The sequence below is a fragment of the Leucoraja erinacea genome, chromosome 5 (assembly GCF_028641065.1).
Source record: "Leucoraja erinacea ecotype New England chromosome 5, Leri_hhj_1, whole genome shotgun sequence".
NCBI classification, from domain to species: Eukaryota; Metazoa; Chordata; class Chondrichthyes; order Rajiformes; family Rajidae; genus Leucoraja; species Leucoraja erinaceus.
The window spans coordinates 24,588,146-24,611,240 of NC_073381.1; the positions used below are offsets into that span (position 1 = coordinate 24,588,146).

At 40.5% G+C, this 23,095-nt stretch overlaps 1 protein-coding gene across 7 annotated transcripts in view; it reads right to left on the minus strand.

The window, feature by feature from the left end:
* The window catches only part of LOC129697048 (myelin transcription factor 1-like protein), a 415,381-nt gene that overhangs the window by 41,740 nt on the left and 350,546 nt on the right, over positions 1 to 23,095 (minus strand). For 6 of the 7 annotated variants that reach the window (XM_055635254.1, XM_055635252.1, XM_055635249.1 and 3 more), the window contains 3 exons: positions 14,168 to 14,292; positions 13,049 to 13,117; positions 11,982 to 12,044 (listed from right to left, as the gene is read on the minus strand). In XM_055635254.1, the coding sequence (XP_055491229.1) occupies positions 11,982 to 12,044; positions 13,049 to 13,117; positions 14,168 to 14,292 (257 nt within the window). The remainder of the gene's footprint in view (positions 1 to 11,981; positions 12,045 to 13,048; positions 13,118 to 14,167; positions 14,293 to 23,095) is intronic. The other variant, XM_055635250.1, reaches the window with a different exon arrangement.

Here is a 23,095-nt window from a genome sequence, read left to right on the forward strand (position 1 = left end):
ACATTGTGGCCCGAATGGATTCTTGGGCAGGCGGCTCAGTCACTCAAGCCTGTTGTGCTGGCAGCTTATTCACTCATGGCTGGTGGGCTAGCAGTTGATTCACGCCTATTCCTTGAAATTTCATTTCAAGCAGGGTGCAAGGCCACCAAATTCAAGTGCAGTTTCTTTCCACTTCAAGCTGGGTGCAAGGCCACCAAATTCAAGTGCAGTTTCATACCAGTTCAAGCAGGGTGCAAGGCCACTAAAGACAGCGACTCATGACCTCCACCTCCTCCATCTTGCAGAGACTGAGCCACTTGCCCAACTGATCAAGATCCTACTGTAATTTTTGATGACCATCTTCACTATCTACAACACCACCCTCTTTAGGGTCATCTGCAAACTTACTGATCATGTCTTCTACATTCTCATCCAAATCATTGTTATGAACCACAAACAACAATGGGCCCAGCACCAATCTGTGAAGTACACTATTAGTCACATGGCTTCAGTCTGAAAAACAACCTTCCACCATCACCATCTGCTTCCTCCATGAGGCCAATTCAGTTTCCAGTTGGATAGCTCTCCCTGGATTCCATCCGTTCTAGCCTTCCAGAGCAGCCAACCATGCGGAACCTTATTAAATGCCATGCTGAAGTCCATATACACAACATCTACAGCTTTGCCCTTTTGGTTCAACCTTTTTGGTTACTTCAAAAAATTCAGTCAAATTCGTAAGACACAATCTCCCATGTACAAAACAATGTTGACTAACAACAAATCAGCCCCTGTCCATCTGAATGCATATATATCTTATCCCTCAGAATCCTTTCCAGTTACTTGCCAACCACAGATGTTAGGCTTATTGATTGATAGTTCCAGGGCTTTCCATTGAAGCCCTTCTTAAATAGAGGCACAACATTAGCCACCCTCCAGTCTTCCGGCATATCTTCCATGTCTAATGATGATTCCTATACCTTAACCTGGGCGTCTGCAATTTATTTTCCAATTTCCTACAGTAGTTTTGGATATATCTGATCAGCCGGGAGATTTTCCTACCATCAGCTCTTCCTCGACCATGGTACTGACTGTCCTCAAGACATTTCCATCAACTGTCCCAAGATTTTCCGTTGTATAAAGAGAGACGAAATACTCCAAAGAAAAATACTCCTTTTCCAACTCTTGTGGCCCTGCACAGAGATGACAGGTTTGGTTTCTGAGTGTCCCTATTCTGTCTCTAATACCCCTTTTCCCATAATGTATTGATAACATCCCTATGAATTTTCCTTAATATTATCTGCCAGAGCTATGTCCCTTTTTATGCCCTTCTTAAGTATGCTCCTCAATTCCTTAAACTCCTTCAGGGTCCACTTTATTGCAGGTGCCTATACCTGTCCCATGCCTCTTTTTTCCTGTCCATAGCCTCAATTTACTTGCTCATCCAAGCTTTCTTAACTTTCACTTGCCTTGCCCTTCACTCTAACATGAACATGTTGTCATCACACTTTTAAAAGCATCCCACTTTTCTGACATTCCTTTGCCCACATACAATCAACTCCAATCAACTTGAGGACATTCCTGTCTAATACCATCAGGTTTGGCCTTTTCCCAATTCACAATTTTAACTCACGGCCTCATTTAACTCATGGCCCAAGTCATGGCCCGAGCTGGCAGGAAGGCACTGCAACAGGTGGTGAAAACCACTCAGCACATCATCGCTGCCCCGCTCCCTGCCATGGATGCCCTCCACCGCAAACGATGTCTGAGACGGGCCTGGAAAATCATCAAGGCCCTCTCTCACCCTAACCATGGACTATTTGCCCTCCTCCCATCAGGGAGGCGGTACAGGAGCCTCAGGTCTCGCACAAGCAGGCTGAGGAACAGCTTTTTCAATAACACCATTACACTGCTGAACTCACAGTCCCTTCGCTAGCTATCTTTAGACTCTCCCATTTGTATACGTTTATTTGCCTATGTACCAGTTTAATTAATCCACAGTCCGCACATTGTTAACCAGTATTTTTATTTCTACTATCTTGCACTACGACCAGACGCTAAACTGCATTTCGTTGTACCTGTACTCGTATTTGTGCAATGACAATAAAGTTGAATTGAATTGAATTGAATTGAATTTATCCATAACAAATCATCATCAATATTTTGATGAAAAACAAAAATAGCAAGTAATGGACTACTTCAGCTCTTTAGTTTCGTTTAGAGATACAACATGGAAACAGGTCCTTCGGCCCACTAACTCCACTCTGACCATCCATCACCTGTTTACATTGGTTTTATACTTTCCCACTTTCTCATCCACTCCCTACACACCAGGGTACCTGGACGTGGTGTTGAAGGTCGAGAAGCCGAAGCAAAGAAGTGGAAGCCAAATAACCGAATGGAAATAAAGCCGAAAAGCCAAATAACCTAAAGCATACGAGGCCGAAAAGCCAACTAACCGAAAGGGTGTGATGCCTAAAAGCAAACTCACCGAAAGGCCGCTATTAATTAACCTAATAATCCACACATCTTTGGGATGTAGGAGGAAACCGGAGCACCCAGAAGAAATACACATTGTCACAGGGAGAAGGTGCAAACTCCACAAAAGATAGCACCCAAGATCAGGATTAAACCCGCATCTCCCGCGCTGTGAGGCAGCATCACTACCAACTGCATCACTGCGCTACACATGTTGTCGATATTTCATTTTTCCCCCATCTCAAGCTGCTGACATGTTGCATATCCAGTCAAGATGAGAGTCTAGTTTGAAAGCAAATTCTCAGAGTTAGCAATGTTAGCTGATTGGAGGTACAAAAAGATAAGCTGGGTGATTAAACATTTTTTCTTCTATCTCATTGTCTCTCCATGTGAAGTCATATTTTGGCTTACATATTCTTTGATTGCAAGATTACGATGCAACATCTCATTGCATGCAATTAAATCTCAAATGGAAACATGTGGAAAAATAATCTTTTTATCAAAAAGCAAACTGCTGGAGGAACTCAGAGGCTCAAGCAGCGTTTGTGGGGGGAAAAGGACGGTCGAGACTCTGCATTAGGACTGTGCATTAATTTTGTTAAAGAAGGATAGCAGTATGAAGGGGAAGGGGTGGTGAGAAACATAGAAACATAGAAAATAGGTGCAGGAGGCCATTCGGCCCTTCGAGCCAGCACCGCCATTCGTTGTGATCATGGCTGATCGTCCCCTATCAATAACCCAAGCCTGCCTTCTCCCCATATCCCTTGACACCACTATCCCCTAGAGCTCTATCTAACTCACTCTTAAATCCATCCAGTAATTTGGCCTCCATTGCCCTCTGTGGCAGGGAATTCCAGAAATTCACAACTCTCTGGGTGAAAAAGGTTTTTCTCACCTCAGTCTTAAATGACCTCCCCTTTATTCTTAGACTGTGGCCCCTGGTTCTGGACTCGCCCAACATTGGGAACATTTTTCCTGCATATAGCTTGATCAGTCCTTTTATAATTTTATGTTTCTATAAGAACCCCTCCTCATCCTTCTAAACTCCAGTGAATAAAAGCCTAGTCTTTTCAATCTTTGCTCATATGACAGTGCCGCCATCCCGGGGATCAATCTCGCGAACCTACGCTGCACTGCCTCAATCACAAGGATGTCCTTCCTCAAATTAGGAGACCAAAACTGTACACAATACTCCAGATGTGGTCTCACCAGGGCCCTATACAACTGCAGAAGAAGCTGGGAGCTTGTAGGTGATATGGAGATGCAGGTGAAGTAAGGGATGGTGGGCAGATGGAGCCATGTGGAGTAGGGGAAGGGGTGAAGTTGGAAAGCAGAGGCTGGTTGTGATAGGTGGAAACCGCAACGGAAGCCCCATAGCAGAAGCGTCCTCACTAGAAACTGGAAGTATCCTGAGCTAATTCTGCTACCACCATCATCTATTGCGACAAGTGATGGTTTCCACTGAATGTCACCAGAAGCTTGCGTCCTTTTCAGGACGGACGATGACAGCGAGGCCAACATTTGTAACAAGATGGACACGAAAAGAATAAGAAGACCGCAAAGGAAGGGGGAAAAAAATAATCTTCAAGAGGGTTTAATTGTCATATGTGCCAAAAAATGGAACAATTACATTTGTTCTAGCATAACAGGCCTGCAAACACCATGCTCTTGGATAACATGATAAAACAAACAAAATCAATACATTTAAAAACTCCCAATATTATTGCAAAACGCCTGAGGTTCTTAGTGCAATCAAGACAGTTCATAATTCATAGCTTAATTAGTATTTATAGTGATATTGGATGGAAGATCTCTGGCATGTGCCACTGCCGTACTAATCCTAGGTATTTCAGCTTTCACATTTCATAAACCATAAATGCACAATTTGCTGCGAAATCGATCAAAAAATCTGATTTGTTACTTAAAAGGCATTTAAATAGGCAATAGTGCAGACAGATTGGTTTAACTTGGCATGATGTTGGGCACAGACATTGTGGGCCAACAGGCGAGTTCCTGTGCTGCACCGTTCTATGTTATTACTGAATTGCCCAATGCAAGTACATTTTGTATAACACTGGTTCATAGATATTTGGAAATTTAAAGCTGTTTATAGAAATGAAGGTGGCACAATCTACTAACATTCCAAAGTCAGGAAAGCCATGGAAGAGGCAAGGATCCAACAGACCAACCTACAAAAGGCAGTATATTTGATGCTACATGAGAATGAAGATCAAACTATTATTCAACTGTTCCCCTCCAAGTAATCTCTTAGCTATCTGTGAGGGCACTCTCACACACATTTAATTGGGCGAGTTGAGTCTATGATTGCTCAGAATTGACCCAAATTAATGGACAAAGAAATGAAAACTAAATAAACACTTGTACCCTAATACATTATTGAAACCTGCCGCAGTGAATAAAACAGTGATAAATATCATGAAGAAGTTTTGCAGCAGAAAAGGAAAAACCATGATTAAATGTTAAATGGTCAAAGCCACTCATAAAATATTTCTGCTCCCACACAAAATACAAGTCAGCAATTTTGCAGAAGGGACCTGTAATAAATGAGTTCCACAGAACAAAAGATTAAATAGACAAACATAAATGACACTGTAAAGAAGCAATACAATGGTGGCAGATTAAAAGTAAACAAATGAGCCATTATAAGTTAGTAAATGCTGGGTTTAGAATGTTTATAGGTTTAGAGAATGATCAGGAATATTTCTCACCAAGGTTTGCTAGCTAAGAAGGGAGACACACAGAGCTAGGAGTTATTTTCATTGAAGAAAATAAAATTAAGAACAGACGATGCAAATCTTTAAAGTGTTGGCAGACATGAGTAATGCAAGTATAAATAGGTTATTTGAATTGAATGGTGAATTTAAAATGAATACGTCCAGGAAAGTCCAGATATGAGAAGACAATGGAGTTGAAAATTTGTAGCTACAGTAACTGTTGCACTCTCATAATAATGCTGATAGCCCAAACTGTTTTATTAATTTATTCTGGAGATGTGCATTTTTTAAAGTTTGTGATTTATGTTGCATTGCTATCTCCCACAGAAAGGATGGAAGAGAAATATTGAAGAGCAACATTTCGTCTGGTAAAGGTACTGTCACAGTTCCAGGATTTTGAAAACTACAGCAGCATGGCAGAATGAGATTGAAACGTTCTCCTGATCCTGAAACATCAGGCAATGTATTGTAGAGGTTTTTAATCAATAAATTCCAGCGTAAGGTCTGGGATGTCCTCCTTTAACAGAACAAACTTTCAGCCAGGTTGTGGAAAAATTACAATAACATTTAAAAATTAGCATAAAGCAGAAAATGAGGATGGAAAGTTCCCAAAGGAAAGTTCTGCCCAGTTGAATGAATCTGTGACCATTGTCAAAAATTACAGCAGGATCTTGATCAGTTATAGAGTCATATAATCATAGAGTAATACAGCGTGGAAACAGGCCCTTTGGCCCAACTCATCCACACCGGCCAACAATGTCCCAGCTACCCCAGTCCCACTTGCCTGCGCTTGGTCCATAAGCCTCCAAACCTGTCTTATCCATGTGCCTGTCCAACTGTTTCTTAAACGATGGGTTAGTCCCAGCCTCAACTATCTTTTCTGGCAGCATGTTCCATACAAAGTTACCCCTTGGATTCCTACAAAATCTTTTCCCTTTCACCTTGAACCTATGTCCTCTAGTACTCGATTCCCCTACTCTGGGTAAAAGACTCTGTGCATCTGCCCGATCTATTCATCTCATGATTTTTTATACATTGAAAGTGGTGGCATAAGGGGTCAAGAAGGCTTTTGGCACATTGGCCTTTATATGTCAGGGGATTGAGTATAGAAGTTAGGATGTTATAGAAACATAGAAATTAGGTGCAGGAGTAGGCCATTCGGCCCTTCGAGCCTGCACCGCCATTCAATATGATCATGGCTGATCATCCAACTCAGTATCCCGTACCTGCCTTCTCTCCATACCCTCTGATCCCCTTGGCCACAAGGGCCACATCTAACTCCCTCTTAAATATAGCCAATGAACTGGCCTCAACTACCCTCTGCGGCAGAGAGTTCCAGAGATTCACCACTCTCTGTGTGAAAAAAGTTCTCCTCATCTCGGTTTTAAAGGATTTCCCCCTTATCCTTAAGCTGTGACCCCTTGTCCTGGACTTCCCCAACATCGGGAACAATCTTCCTGCATCTAGCCTGTCCAACCCCTTAAGAATTTTGTAAGTTTCTATAAGATCCCCTCTCAATCTCCTAAATTCTAGAGAGTATAAACCAAGTCTATCCAGTCTTTCTTCATAAGACAGTCCTGACATCCCAGGAATCAGTCTGGTGAACCTTCTCTGCACTCCCTCTATGGCAATAATGTCCTTCCTCAGATTTGGAGACCAAAACTGCACGCAATACTCCAGGTGTGGTCTCACCAAGACCCTGTACAACTGCAGTAGAACCTCCCTGCTCCTATACTCAAATCCTCTTGCTATGAAAGCTAACATACCATTCCCTTTCTTTACTGCCTGCTGCACCTGCATGCCTACCTTCAATGACTGGTGTACCATGACACCCAGGTCCCGCTGCATCTCCCCCTTTCCCAATCGGCCACCATTTAGATAATAGTCTGCTTTCCCATTTTTGCCACCAAAATGGATAACCTCACATTTATCCACATTATACTGCATCTGCCAAACATTTGCCCACTCACCCAGCCTATCCAAGTCACCTTGCAGTCTCCTAGCATCCTCCTCACACCTAACACTGCCCCCCAGCTTAGTGTCATCCGCAAACTTGGAGATATTGCCTTCAATTCCCTCATCCAGATCATTAATATATATTGTGAATAGCTGGGGTCCCAGTACTGGGCCTTGCGGTACCCCACCAATCACTGCTTGCCATTGTGAAAAGGACCCGTTTACTCCTACTATTTGCTTCCTGTTTGCCAGCCAGTTCTCTATCCACATCAATACTGAACCCCCAATGCCGTGTGCTTTAAGTTTGTATACTAATCTCTTATGTGGGACCTTGTCGAAAGCCTTCTGGAAGTCCAGATACACCACATCCACTGGTTCTCCCCTATCCACGCTACTAGTTACATCCTCGAAAAAATCTATAAGATTCGTCAGACATGATTTACCTTTCGTAAATCCATGCTGACTTTGTCCAATGATTTCACCACTTTCCAAATATGCTGCTATCCCATCTTTAATAACTGACTCTAGCAGTTTCCCCACTACCGATGTTAGACTAACTGGTCTGTAATTCCCAGTTTTCTCTCTCCCTCCCCTCTTAAAAAGTGGGGTTACGTTTGCTACCCGCCAATCCTCTGGAACTACTCCAGAATCTAAAGCGTTTTGAAAGATTATTACTAATGCATCCACTATTTCTGGAGCTACTTCCTTAAGTACTCTGGGATGCAGCCTATCTGGCCCTGGGGATTTATCGGCCTTTAATCCATTCAATTTACCCAACACCACTTCCCGACTAACCTGGATTTCACTCAATTCCTCCAACTCCTTTGACCCGCGGGCCCCTGCTCTTTCCGGCAGATTATTTATGTCTTCCTTAGTGAAGACGGAACCAAAGTAGTTATTCAATTGGTCCGCCATATCCTTATGTTACAGTTGTACAAGATGTTGGTGATGTCACTTTTGGAGTATTGTCTTCAATGTTGGTTACTCTGCTATAGGACAGATGTTGTTAAGCTAGAAAGATTTACAAGGATGTTGCCAAGCTTGCAGGCCTGAGCTATAGGGAGAGGTTAGGCAGGCTAAGACTTTATTCCTTGGAGTGCAGGAGAATGAGGTATATAAGATCATGAGTGAAATAGATAGGATTCTTTGTCACCTAATAATTTCATCCAGTGAAAATACTAAGTTACAAAGAAGAACTATAAACAGCAAAAGTACATCAGCTGTACCGTTGTCTTCCAGGCCAGTTACAATTTCCAGCAAAATGAACTGGAAGGATATCACATGTGGCAGAATTAGTTTCCCGTTTTGAATCAAAAGAGGGCCAGTGGCTTTGAGAAATCTTGCTTTGTCAATGTTAGGTTCATAAATTAACATTATTCCTTTCCATCTGTGGTTAGGTTCATAAATTAACATTATTCCTTTCCATCTGTGGTTCTTGTCTCAGTGACTTCAAGAGTTAATCTATGTTTTTACGTCATCTCTGGACCCATCTGTTGAGTTCTTTATAGCTCAGAGTGGAGGCAGCTTCTTGTGACAATCTATTTTTTTTTCCAAGTTATTGCCTTCATGATTAGCTCAATACGCTCGAGCTACTCCTTTTAAATAGTTGGTTGCGGAATGCACTTTTGCTATCACAGGCACCCCCATTTACATTTTAGGGTTGAGAAAATGATTGATTTATATTTTCATCAATTTTCACATATGCAATTGGTACATGATCACCATGTGCGTTTGGGCCGTGGCACATAGCAGGAAGTTTTTGCAATTTGGCCACCAGTGGCAAAATAGAAACTGGCATATATTTGAAACAAGACAGTCGTCATACATAAATGTACAGATGACCAATGGCTTGGGCATTGTCTTTTACTCCTTATGGGTAGGAAAGTGTCCTCACAAATATAAAGATGTTGATACAAATGTTAATTGCTTGTAAATATATCAGGAGATTCACAAACACCTGTGACAGCCTCCAGAAGAGATAAGTATCATTTTAAACAATGAAGGCATAATATAGCATTTATTGCAGAACTTCAAATGGATCAGCTATGACAAACCATTTGCAATTATATTAATCACTCCCTGGTCAAGATCATCTGTGTAGATACTTCTTGTCTTTATCTTTTTTTGGTAATTGATGTTCCATTCACATTTGATTTCCAATGTAGATGTATCACAGCACCTTGTACATCCAAACACAATGGCTGTACACACTTTAACTTACTGCAGGTTGGCAGAATCAAGGCACGGTGTTGTATTTATATTATTAATTCAAAAACAAAGTACTTGTGAAGTTGGAAGTGTTTTAGGTTTGAAAGTCACTATAAACAAGATGCATTTTGGCGTCAGTAGTTAAACTGACATGGACCAGAAAATGTGCTAGTGTTTAGATTAGACAACCAGTTACTTAGCAACAAAGAGGTTTCTTCTGCAATTTGACATTCATCTCTGATAAAAAGAAATTATGGTGTAAAGTTGTGAACATTTATCAAGCAGGTACAAAAGAAAATTCTATCTGGCAGGTCTGGATGACTGTTCATGATTTCACACCATTTCCTTGAAGGTGCAATAGCGTTGCTCTTCCAATGGTTAATCATAAGATCATATACCACAAGGGGGCAGCCATTCAAACACAATCTATGAAACTTCTATTCAATTCACCCTGTATGTAGAAACAAAACTGCAGATGCTGGTTTATACCCAAGATAGACATAAAGTGCTGGAGCAGGCAGCATCTCTGGAGGAAAAAGATAGGCGACACAACGGGTCAGGATCCTTTTTCTGACTGAGAGTAAGGGGGAGGTGGGGGGTGGGGGGGATATGGCAGGCTGGAGGAATTGAGAGTAGGAAATTGTATATTTGAAAAAGGTAGGGTGGGAAGAAGTGTAGTCCAGATAACTGAGGGAGTAGGTACGTTTGCAATAGTCGTTGGTCAATAGCCTGTCTCTTGTGATGGTGACAGAGAGATCGAGAAAGGGGAGAGAGGTGCCTGAGATCGTCCAGGTGAATTTGAGATCAGGGTGGAAGTTAGTGATGAAGTTAATAAAGTCCATGAGTTCTGCACGGGTGAAGGAGGTAGCCCTGATGCAGTAGTGGTAAAGAGTTGGGGGATAGGGCCAGTGCATGCCTGGAATAACGACTGTTTGATGTAACCACCAAAAAGGCAGGAATAGCTGGGGCACACGTGAGTGCGATTCACCCAGCTCCCTTGTTCTTTCCTCATTGCACTCAGTGGTGACACTGCATTCTGCAATCTATTTTCCTCTTTTTATGATCTGTGTACTTGTGTATGGTTTAAATGTATTCATGTATGGTATGATTTGACTGAATAGCCTACAAAAACGTTTTTCACTCTATCTCAGTACACATGACAATGATGAACCCATACCAATACCACTGCCATGCAATATTTGCCTTTTCAAATAGAGATTGCTTTTGCAATTATTCAATCTGTTTCTTCTATCCTTTCAGGCAATAAGTTTGAGATCGGGTCAACTTGCTGAGTTAATACAACCAATGTGATATGCATATGCCCGACAATAAAGTCCATCATGAAATTCAAAGTGGAGCAAAGGATTATGAAAAGCAGACAAATTGCAAACCTAGGATTTTTGCAGTAGAGGACATTAATGAACTTATTTATTAATAGGAAGTAAAAATCACTGCAGCCTGATTTTTTTTGTCTACACTCACTATCTGGAGGCAGGTCAGGCAAGTATGCATCTAATTTAAAAAAACAAATAATTGTATGATATTTATATAAGACAGGCATCCATGTAGACTGCACTGTTTTATATAGGTACACAACGCAGAAAACAGATGGCCACTTGGCATTTTGCAGGTAGCTGCAATATTAAAGGAGTAGCTTTGGAGGAACTCCAGCATGATTATTAAGCCTCAAAGTTTACGTAATAGTTTAGTTTAGTTTAGAGATACAGAGTGGAAATAGGCCCTTTGGCCCACCGGGTCTACGCCTGCCAGCGATCTCCGCATATTAACACTGTCCTACACCCACCAGGGACAATTTTTACATTTACCAAGCCAATTAACCTGGAAAATAGAGTGAAGAGGTTCCAGATTTTTATACTTAACATTACAAAAGTACTTTTTAAAATAAACCCAATTTGTGGATTATTTATATTATTTATAATAATCAAATCTTCTGAAGAACTCTGAAGAATCCATGTGACTGAAATGCAGCTCAAAAGTTTTGCCTACAACAGGAGTCTGTTCTGATCCACACTGGCAATTTTTGGCAAGAACCATGCAACATCAATTTGAATGTAATTTAACTGCTGCACTTCTTCAGTTGCAGTCACCTGGAAAATCATGGAGGGTGTCTGAGGTGGTTCTTCAGAAGCAGTAAAAACACTAATTGTTGGGATATTATATGGGAGTCTGGAAGAATAAACTATCTTGTGCTAATGTCTCTCAGTAGTTCATCTACCCATGAAAGTGATTAGCCATTTCATAAAGATTTTAGACATTATCTATAACTTGAATCATTTCATTACCCTTATCCAACATCACAGCAATGTCTTATGAGCTGACCACAATCTTCATGACTTAATGTCGTTCAATCAGCTAGGTTTCCCGATTCCTTTAGGTGCAAGTTTGTGGATATTTGTTTGGAAAGCAGCATTTAGCTTTCCCCCAATAAAGTAGCCTGCCAGCACTCACCGTCCAAGTTTGCATATGTTTAACGAGAATTTAGAAATGTGAATGGTATCTACAGCAGTCTATCTTCGCGACAATAGATGGAGAAATGGAAGGACAAGAGTTTGGTTAGAGAAAAGAGAAAAAAAGGAAAGTGTTGTGCAATGTGAAGGTCTGACCTACCTCCTATGAGAAGCATAGTTTCCAGTTATATGCCCAGAACCATCACATCCAGGGGTTGGACACCTATCAATGAAAATGTAGGAGCAGCAATTTGATTAGAGTGACCTACTATCTATGGTAGCATTTACAAGTGGAAACTAGTTTGCTGCCTGAATGCTATGAATGAAAGAGACAGAGTGATTAAAATACAGCTCTATAAAAATACTAAATAACTCGTACAATGTACAATATTAAATATCTGTACGTCAGCGTGACAAACTACATTGGGTATTTTGTGAACGGTGAACTACTTTAAGAACATTTGACGGCACTGAACATTTTTGCTAAAATGACCCATTATAACTGATGTTTCCACTATGTTCATAATTTGCCTGAAAATCACCAACAATGTCCATCACTTCAATTAACTGCGTGTACAGCTATAACATTTGTGTAAACAGTTCTACAGGATTCCATCAGCCACCTGCCATCACACCACTTCCCCACTATCCCTCTATTTAGGGTTTGGTCCTTTCCATTTGCAACTGACACCTTGATGCAGACATTCAGGTCAGTCTGTGAGAAGGCCAGTTGCAAACTTATTTGTAATCACCAACCTTGCAGGTGACCAACAGGGAATCTTTGTGGAACTAGTGAATGTTAAAACCATAACACTGGAAGAGGAAGCCTCATTGGTGATTGACATTGCTGTGGCGTTGGAAGATTGTGCACAAAACCCAATTGGATGCAAACTGAAACAAGTTAATAATTTGATGGCAAATCCAATGTTGAATTATAATATTCAAACTGGGACAACTAAGCCAAATATTTGATTTAGATTTTCACAAAGGGTTTCTTAGATAGAGGTTATCACTAAAAGAAGCAATTAGAAATGGATTCAAACAGAAATGAGAAATATAAATGTATCAGACCTATTTGTGTCAGTCTATCCATTCAATTTTTTTTTAGTGCAGATTTCACATTAACTCAGGCAGTTATTGGTTAACATAAATCCAACATTAATAGAATAAGATCGGTAATGACAGAATGCAGACTTCTTGCATGCACTAATGCCATTTATGCCTTACTTGAGTTCTTGTGAGCTGGTGGCCATCATACTCCGGATACTTTTATCTGCCAAAGGACAGCCGGATAGACTGCAAGATACACAAAGTGGCAAAATCAACTCATGTCAAGCCAACCCAACCCAACCTTTCATTCACACATATGACACAACTTGACAAATGCAGAGAAGCAATGGTTTAACATCTGAATTGCTGACAGATCCATGTCAATAGTTAATCCTCTCAAGATTTAAGCAAGCTTTTGTTTGCAGAATTTGTATATTATATAACGGAATTTGATTCTTAAAGCATTGCCCTTGCTTCTTTCATTTACAGTAGATACATTTTGCAGTAATAAAAGTAAAACATAAAGTCCAGTAATACAATAACAGCACATTAAAAACAACTATTTTATGTAACTAATCGTTTACAATGCATTTCCAAAAAAAAGGAAAGGAAAGGGGTATAATTTATTCATGAAGCATTGACAATAAAGAAAGCTTATTTCTTCTTAAATGCTGTTCTTACTCCTCATGACATTCAGCCCATAATCTAAGTGATTATTGTAAAGAATTCTGTAACAAACATACTGCAAACTGTCAAGAAAATTCAATTGTCTACGGGTTAACGTACAAGAGTTTTTTTGCAATTCACTTGACTGCATTGTTCAGGTAAGCTGAAAACAACAAAAATTGAAAAGACAGTATCCACCATGAAAAAGGAAGTCACACCTTCTATGTGAGGAGTAATTAACCGTGACATGACCACTCCCATCACACCCTGGTGTTGGACATCTGCCACCAAACAAGAAAACAGCCAAAAAAAGTAATTACGTTTTTAGGAAGATCATTTTTTGATAGTTCATTGTTTCCAGTTTAGCTTCACTGTTTGCAATGGCTTGCTAAGCATCCTCAGGGAAAACTTAACAAAAATGGAGCAATTACATTTATAATATTTTACTTATTCTTGACATAGCGTCATTAAAGTAAGAAACTTTATCCGCCAAGAAAGTTTTGGAAAATGAAGATTAAAAAGTACACATTGCAAATTGTGTTGCATGCTACCAAAAACAGAAATACGTTTATTTCAAAGAGATATTTAGTAAATAAAGTCGTTGAGGTTGACACTATTCTGCTGGCTTACGTTATGAGATCTTTTTTGCTGATGTCCTTGCATTGTCCATATTTAGGTTTAGGACTTGGTATTGTGACCTCTCCAGGATACCTCCGTTCTTCCAGGCATTCTTGAAATGGATCCATATCATCTGGCTGCAGGAAAATTAGTAATGTGTTAATGTTTCCATTATTTACGAGCATAATGATGAGCAAATCAGCCATTCTGCCAACTTATCTTGCATCCACAATGGTAAGAACATTAGGATTAGATACTTACCATCCAGCACACATCCTCTTCCCTGCAATCCCTTTCCCTAACATCGAATAGGAATTTGTCAGAGAAGGTTTAACACAACAGACTACATTTTGCCAGCCCATTATTAATGCATTACTGACGACTATCAATGTGTAAACCTGATTCAGGGGCCCATGGTACATCAGAAATAGACCATTTTTGGCACATGCAGAGCACTTTGTGCAATCCTGTGCTTTACTTTGCATAAAAACTATCTCACCCTTTGCCTAATAATGCTTCCTCAACAAGCTAAGTTTGTTAATTAACAGTACAAGTAACATTTTAATGATGTTATCATTATTAATGAAAAGTCAACCAATAATCCTGGTCTGTAAAAGGAACAATTTAAAGCATTCAGTCTTGTTTCTGCTGGTAATCAATGTTGCAGCGATAACTTCATCTCCAGCAACAGGATCAACAGCAGCCAGAAAGTCCAGCGAGGAATTTCACATCTGCAGTCTGATGTGGTTTAGAGGGATGTCCTGATATGTAGGCTGCCTCTAGGAGACACACAACTAAAAAAAAGGTAATGAAACCAGCTCTTGTTCCCATATGGCAGAGTTTACATTGATAAAGCCAGCACGGGACGCAATGGTAGAGTTGCTGCCACAATGCCAGAGACCTCTGTTTGGTCCTGATTAGGGGTGCTGACTGTAGGGAATTTGCATGCTCTCCCAGTGACCATTTGGGTTTGCACTGAGTGCTTTGGTTTCCTCCCACATTTGGCAAAATATGGAAATCTGACCATGGTTGTCTGCGCCAATTTTTCATCGTGGGAGAGAACACCTTATGTTAAACATGACAATGGCGGGCTTGATGGGATTTTTGCCATTAGCAGGGCAGTGAAGGTGTATGTGATGAACTGCTTGAACTCTTTGAATCCTGCCTAAATCACCTTTACTCCATCCAACCTGCTGTGATAATATCAAAGAGCAGTGAGCATCAGCAGAAATCCATACCTATTTCTGAAACACCCTGACTGTGGGAGGGACAGGCAGAGGGGAATGTCTGCTAATTCCTCAGTGATGCTGAGAGAACCAGCAAGAATGCAGTTACATGTAGAAATGACATTCCGGATCGAGACCCTTCTTCAAACTGATTAGAAGGGGGAGAAAGCTGAGAAAGAGAGGTAGGGGTTAGGAAAAGCCTGGCAAGTGATATGTGGAGAAACAAGTAGCTGCAGATCCTGGTTTACAAAAAAAGGCACAAAGTTCTGGGGTAACACAGCAGGTCAGGCAGCATCTCTGGAGAACGGAAAGTGAAGTTTCGGGTCGGGACCATTCTTTAGTTTGATTGTGATAGACGGGGGGTGGGGTGGAATAAAGCAGGAAGAGAGAACGCACAGGACAAAGTCTGGCAAGTGATAGGTTGGACAAAGGCCAGAGATGAATAGACAATAATGTGGGATAAGGATTGAAGATTTGCGAAGGAATGAAGGTGGAAGGGGAGGAGGATGAGAGGATGGATCTGAGTCCAGATGGGGCACCGGGAAGAGAGATAGGGGAAAAATGTAGGAGGGTGGGTGTGGGTGTGGGGGGGGGGGACAAGCAGCAGAACATGAGGTGTCGTTCCTCTAGTTTACCTGTGGCCTTAGTCTGGCAATGGAGTAAGCCCAGGACAAAAAGGTCACTATGGGAATGGGAAGAGGAGTTAGAATTGTTCATTCTTGGGAGACCCAGTAGTCCTTGGTGGACTGAGTGCAAGTGTTCGGAGAAATGGGCACCAAGTTCAACGATATAAAAGAGGCCACATCAGGATGGAGCAGATGAACGATAGGAGGTGTATGTGAACCTCAGTGAGAATGCAGGTTTCCACAAAGAATAATGCTTACACTAAAGACAAATGAAAAAAGCCATAAACATTATTGCACACTCTTCAAGGCTTTTCAAGCATCTCCCTTGCAGGTTGGCCAGATGATTAGGTTGGCAGTTCCTGCACCTGATTTATCTCAGCCACCAAATGTAGAACAAGACATTGAAAATTCAAGAGCACACAACTGTGAGAACAATGATTCTCACTCTCATTCCAGGTGCAGGCAGTGGGGATCTGGTATAGTTCACAGAAAGGCTCAAAAAACATGTGGAAAACTAGGGCAATAATTTCAGGGTTGCACTAGCAACAGAACAAACTCCTCGCAAGTTTCTGTGTTTAAAAACATGTAGTGCCATTTTTACACTGCTTCAAATTTGAAATAGTGAGAATATTGGAATACTTCAGCTGTGTTCAGTTACTTTTTGAATGCACTTGTTTTGAAATTGTAACAGGATATACCTGAAGATAAATGTTATTAGCAAGTGCACCAGATTTAAGTTTAGGTTTATCATTGATACACTCTACCGATGAAAATTGAAAAGTTTTTGTTTGCATGCTATCCAACATACTCAGATAACATTATACATGCATAAAATCAAGCCAAACAACTTTATACATGCATAAAAGATAGAGTGGTGAGAAATATGCAGAATGCAGAATATAGTTTCTCAGCTTTGTAGCATAACAGTTCGAGAGAAAAATGCCAATGTCCATAATGAATGTCAGGATAGTACCCAAGCTTATGGAAGGACTATCTAGAAGTTTAATAACAGAGTGGAAGAAGTTGTTCCTGAGTCTGGTGGTGCACACTTTCAAGCTTCAGTATCTTCTGGCTGATGGGAGTGGAGAGAAGAAGGACTGATCAGGTCCTTGATTTTGTTGGCTCCTTTCCCAAAGCGAAGTATAGATTGTCACTGGTCTGTGTAATGGACTGGATTTTGATGTATTTGATCTGAGGTTGTTAGATCTTCATTCTTGCCTTTGTTATGTTCAGCTTGCACTTTTCTAACAGTCTCAAGATTGGCCTCCTAAGTAGTTAATATGGTATCACTCAGCTGCCCACAATCTAACCAGTTCGAGCCACTATTCAGCCTAAACCCACTAACCTACATAGCACTTTGAACTTCATAATATAAGTCAATGAGTTCAATGGTATTTTTGTAGTGCATACCAGCCCTATAAGCCTTGGGATAACTGCATTCCATCCAATTTGTCTTCCCCACTTCAATAAATGCAGCAGTTGCAGACCCACCTTCAACCTGCAAATTCTACAATTCCCTGTTCTTCGCTCCTTAATTTTTTTAGTTTTCTGCTCATATTTTCCTCCTTTGACTCAGTACCAATCCTTGATTCTTCATGCTTCTCTGAAGCACCTAACAACATTTTTATTATGCTGAACGACACAAGAAATGGAAGATTGTCACTGTCAGTTTAGGTTTGGGCGAAATGAAACCAAAAATATATCACAGATGCTGGAAATCTAAAATAAAAAATGAAATTGCTTACAATATTCAGCAGGTCATTTTAGCAGATCCTCAAAGTCTAGAGGACATAGCTTTAAAGAGCATATGATTTGAATATTTTCTGCAATCTAAAGCAGGTGACTTAACTTCTAACAGTTACTTACAATGGCACATTGAAGAGGCATATAGACTGAGTATTTTACAGTATAATCCACAAGATCTAACCATCATTTATGTTTTTCTCATTGTTGCAAATGTTACATGCAGCTTGACAGGATTTTGATACTTCTGTGAGTATGATTAGATCTTATGGATTACAAAATACCTCAGTGTATATATTGCCTCTTCAGCATGCCATTGTGACAACAATTTGAAGTAAAACTGCCTGCTTTAGATAGTAGAAAAGACTCAAATCATATGCTTTTCAGTACCCACAACTCTAGTAGAACTCAATCCTGATTGTTTTGCTGATTGTCTACAATCTGGTAGATATTAAAACATCTGCCTGGAAAGACATCACATTTTATTCTAGAGGTTTGTTGATGAGGCTGCAATTTTTCCTCTGAAGAGAAGATGTCCTTTGGATTGCATTTTACTTACTTTTATTTCATGCTTTATTTTAATTAAGTTTTACATGTTTATCATTGAGTTTAAAACATTACAGTGGACTTTGCTCTCATTTTGAGACCTGAGATTAAATTCACACAATGTAAGGATATTTTTCTTTCAGGTGAACTAATGTGAAAGGTGCTCATTCAGTTTATAGAAAGTTCAGACCCACAGAAGCAAAGATATACTCAACTGTCAACTTCATTCAAAGATAGACACAAAAAGCTGGAGTAATTCAGCGGGACAGGCAGCATCTCTGGAGAGAAGGAATGGGTCACCCATTCGTAGGTACACCAGAACATCACGCATTCCTCGTCTCTAGAGATGCTGCTTGTCCCGCTTAGTTACTCCAGCTTTTTGTGTCTATCTTCAGTTTAAACCAGCATCTGAAGTTCCTTCTTACAAACTTCATTCAAAGATTCCTTAAGATTAATATGTTGCTATGAAGCTGCTCCTATGCTGGAGATTACAGCCTTGGCAAAATTGTAACTTCAGCATTTATTGTACACATTGGAACACATTGGGACATTCATTGGTCACTAGGTTTATGTAAATACATGATGAATATTATTAAATTAATGTCCATCAAATGAATTAAATTAATCAAAATAAAATTTAAGTTTGTTACTACTTAAGTTTATATTTAAACTTCGAACTTAACAGTACGAATACAGGGTGCCTTGGAATAGTCACAAACTGCAGTATATATCTACTTTGTAAAGTGTAAACATGTGCATCTATAAACAATGACCATTTTCACCTGTTGAAGATAAACTTTGAGCAAGTGAAAAGTAGCAACATTAAATATTCCATGTCCCAAAAGGTGAGGATACTTTTTCTATATATTAAGAGCTTTCAAAATATGTTCTTTATGGGATGTTAAAAATAAATCCAGTTTATACTCCTTCCTCTGTTTAACTGTTTTTCTACCACCAGTTATAAATTATTGCAAGGTAAACATAAATTAAATATCACAATATTAAAATGTAACCACTGAACAAGACATTTTGGGGGCTTTTTGTGCAAACAGCATCACCTGCAGTTTCCTATATGATCCTGACTTGGAAATCTGTTAATCTATTAATCTTCCTTCTTTGGCACTAGGTCTGAGTCCTGGTCCTCCCTACTTAATAACACATTCAGGGTAACTTCATGAGAAGAATTGCAGAAGAAGTTAGTTCACTAACATCTTCACACGGGCAATTAGCGATCGGCTGGTGACACCCACATCCTAATACTGACATTTTTAAAAGTGCAACATTCGATTATAAAGTTTTACATTTATATTTAATCTTTTACGAAAAGTTATTCCTGTTATTTTTTATCAAATAATGTGGCAATATAGCTGTGGATTGTGATAAATGCTGGTTTACCCACTTCTTATCATTTCTTTGTTTATCCAAAACAAGATTGCTCTATTCTCAGGGCACTACTTTCCTGACAGGAGGCCCACATGTCTTAGCAACAAGAGACATGTCTTTATGTACACAGTTGGAGCATGCATTGTTTACCACAGGGAATGGTTCAGGAAGGCACTCTGTGGATTTTTTATTTCGTTTTTTTAGTTTATTTTAGAGATACAGTGCAGAAGCAGACTCTTCAGCTCACTGAGTCCGCGCCAACCAGCGATCCCTGCAAATTAACACTATCCTACAAACACTCAGGACAATTTACATTTATACCAAGCCAATTAACCTACAAACCTGTACGAATGTAGGAGGAAACCAAGGATCTCGGCGAAAATCCATGCAGTCATGGGGAGAATGTGCAAACTCCGTACAGACAACAGACAATAGTTGGGATCGGACCCAGGTCTCTGGCGGAGAAAGTGCTGTAAGGCAGCAACTCTACCGATGCGCCACCGTACCACCCGCTTTAAAAGCAAACATAGGATAAATATATGAAACATAAATGAGTGACGTGAATCTGATTGTTTTAACAAAATATCCTCCTGACCCTTAGAAACAAACCCAAAACAATAATTGGGTCTTGTGTCAGAAGGAACTGCATATGCGGGTTTAAATTTTAGATAGACACAAAAAGCTGGATGGGTCTTGACCCGAAACGTCACCCATTCCTTCTCTCTAATAATTGGGTCTTGTGGGGCTCAGTTGTGGTAGCCAAACTCAAAGGTTTGGGGGCTGAGGCTACAATGATCTCTGCTCTGGGGTGTCCATCACTGACAACATTATCATTCATCAGAGAATTGTGGAGCCCATTCTCATCGCTTTCACTTTAATCTGCTCTCAGGCAGCACCAATAATAGTTCAAGTAGTAAATAGTAGTAATGGTAGTCAAATCAGTGGATTTTACAACTGACACACCGTTAGATGCGAATCATAATTCTTCTGCATTCAATGCACCAGTACCCTATATGTTCAGTTATCTCCTCTCAGCGCGAGTTGAATCTGATTTTAATCCCTATGTCATGTTGTTTTCAACATGTCTTCTAAATTGTAAAAACACTTTGTTGGCCATAATTTCAGTGGGGATCGAGTTCTTAAAACAACTAATTTACATCATCCTGTGCATACATTTCATCCATTCGTCCTGTGTTTAGCATGTCTGGATAAGTTAATTTGCAAAGTCCATTATTTAGGTTGCCTGTATTGTAACTTTTAAACTCTAAAAAACAATTACGATAAAGGGATTTAGTGATTAATTATCTCTAATATCATGTTCAATCAGCTCCACTTTGGATGATGAAGAAAACATTTGGCCGATTTCTTGGGCTTCAAACTATCGTTTTAAAAGGGTTGACTGTCCTTCCTTTGATACACGCAGGTCACTATTGATAATAATATAATCAGCGGTGGGGGCACTGTAATGGCGGCAGCCCAGTCAGCAGCGCGTTAGTTTTTTCAACTTTTTTTATTTTTTTAGTATGTTTTAAAGTATGTTTTTAATGTTTCTTTGTGTGTTTTGTGTGGGGGGTGGTGTGGGGGGTTGAGGGGGAAACCGTTTTGGCTGCCTCCTCCATGGAGAGGCGACTTTTTCCAGGTCGCCACCCCGTGGCTTAACAGCAAGGATCGGCGCGGACTTTCCCGGAGACGCGCCTGGGGCTTCAGCGGCGGGCGCAGCGTGGACTCTCGGCGTGGAGCAGGCGAGCCCTCGCTGGGGCTCGCTGGAGGGGAGTGCTCCGTTTCGCTGGCCCGGGGCAGCCGGCAGCCTGAAGCCGCGGTCAGCAGAGTTTCAGCTGGTGCGGCGTCTACAGCCCGGGATCCCTTGTGGGGGACCCGGGGAAGAAGAAGCCATCACTGCCGGCCCGCGGCCAACTTCTACCGCGGGCGCGGTGGCGACTTACCATCACCCCTGGAGGGGAGCTTCGACCGCCGGCCCTGCGGTCTGCGGTGCTTCTGGCTGCGGCGCGGCGGGAACTTTAAACTTTAAATCTTCGACCGCCGGCCTGCGGCCTACACCAACTTAAAGCCGCGGTCTCCGGTGGGGAAGAGCCGACTCTGGACTTACCTGGACTTGTACCTTGTCTTTTTACCATCTGGACGCCCGCAGCAACGGCTGCGGAGGGTTGAGATCCCGACCACGGGGGAAAATGGAGGAGGTCTGGCAAAATTGTGTGCCTTCCACCACAGTGATGAATGCTGTGGTGGATGTTTATGTTAAATTTTTATTGTGTTTTTGTGTGTTTTCTTTATAATTGTACCGCTGCTGACATATTCATTTCAATTGAACTTTTGTGCAATGTGACAAATAAACCGTATTGTATTGTAACCTTGTCCTATCGTATGGGGGCCAGGAGCCTTGCTCTGTCATTCTGCTGTTGTGACAGGAGTGTGATCATCATCATTTTGGTCAATTGGATTAGCATTGATGGATACTTCATGGTTAGCATGGACATAGTGGGCCAAAGAGACTACTTCGAAACTGTATGACTATGATGCAAATGCAATCATTTTACTGTTAAGGCTGAATTTAAAAAAAAAAACCTTCACAAAACGGCTTTTGATGGCCATTTTCAAGACATTTAATTGAAGAAATAAATATTTAAAATAATGTGCATTTGAATAAAAATTACACTCTTGATAGGAAAGGCGTAAGTACATAGAATTTCTTGAGATTTCAATGAACTGTTTTAAATCAAAACATTTAGTGACTTTTCTACAAGGAGATGAGTAATATACTGTACGATTTTTACTGAATCCAATTAAACGCCATAGTTATTTAGCATGTTAAATGGACTGGAACACCTTTCCGGAGAGCGATCCAGAGTTGGGCCTGCAAGATTTCTCTCTGGAGGATTCCTGCAACTTGGAAAATAATCCAGGAATTTCCAGGTACAAAAATGTGGAAGGCAGATGGCTTAATCCAAGGCCGTGTGAAAATTCTGTTAGCACCCATCAATATTACAGTAAAAGTAAACAAAAGAATGGAAGATGAGAAAGGTCGCAGTAAAATAGTTTCCTTTGAAAGCTTCAAAATCACAATAAATTCAATGATGAGATTTTTGAAAGGGGCCTCAACAAACTATATTTTCAAGGTGCAGCAAACTAAAAAATACATGTTACCAACAAGCAGTGGATTAGATTTATGATGTTATAAAGCACTATATGTTCAAATGGTTAAAATTGCCTTGGGGAGTAAACAGTGTCCAGAAGAGACACTGAGCCGATTAGGCCAGGAACATTTAGAAAGAAGCAAAGTTAAATTCCTGAGAGGGAACACAAATGTAAAACTGTCCAAGCTAATACCGGGAGTGCATAAAGAAAACATTCAATGAGAGACTTCAGTCATCCAATGCTAGGCAGATTAACATGAGAAT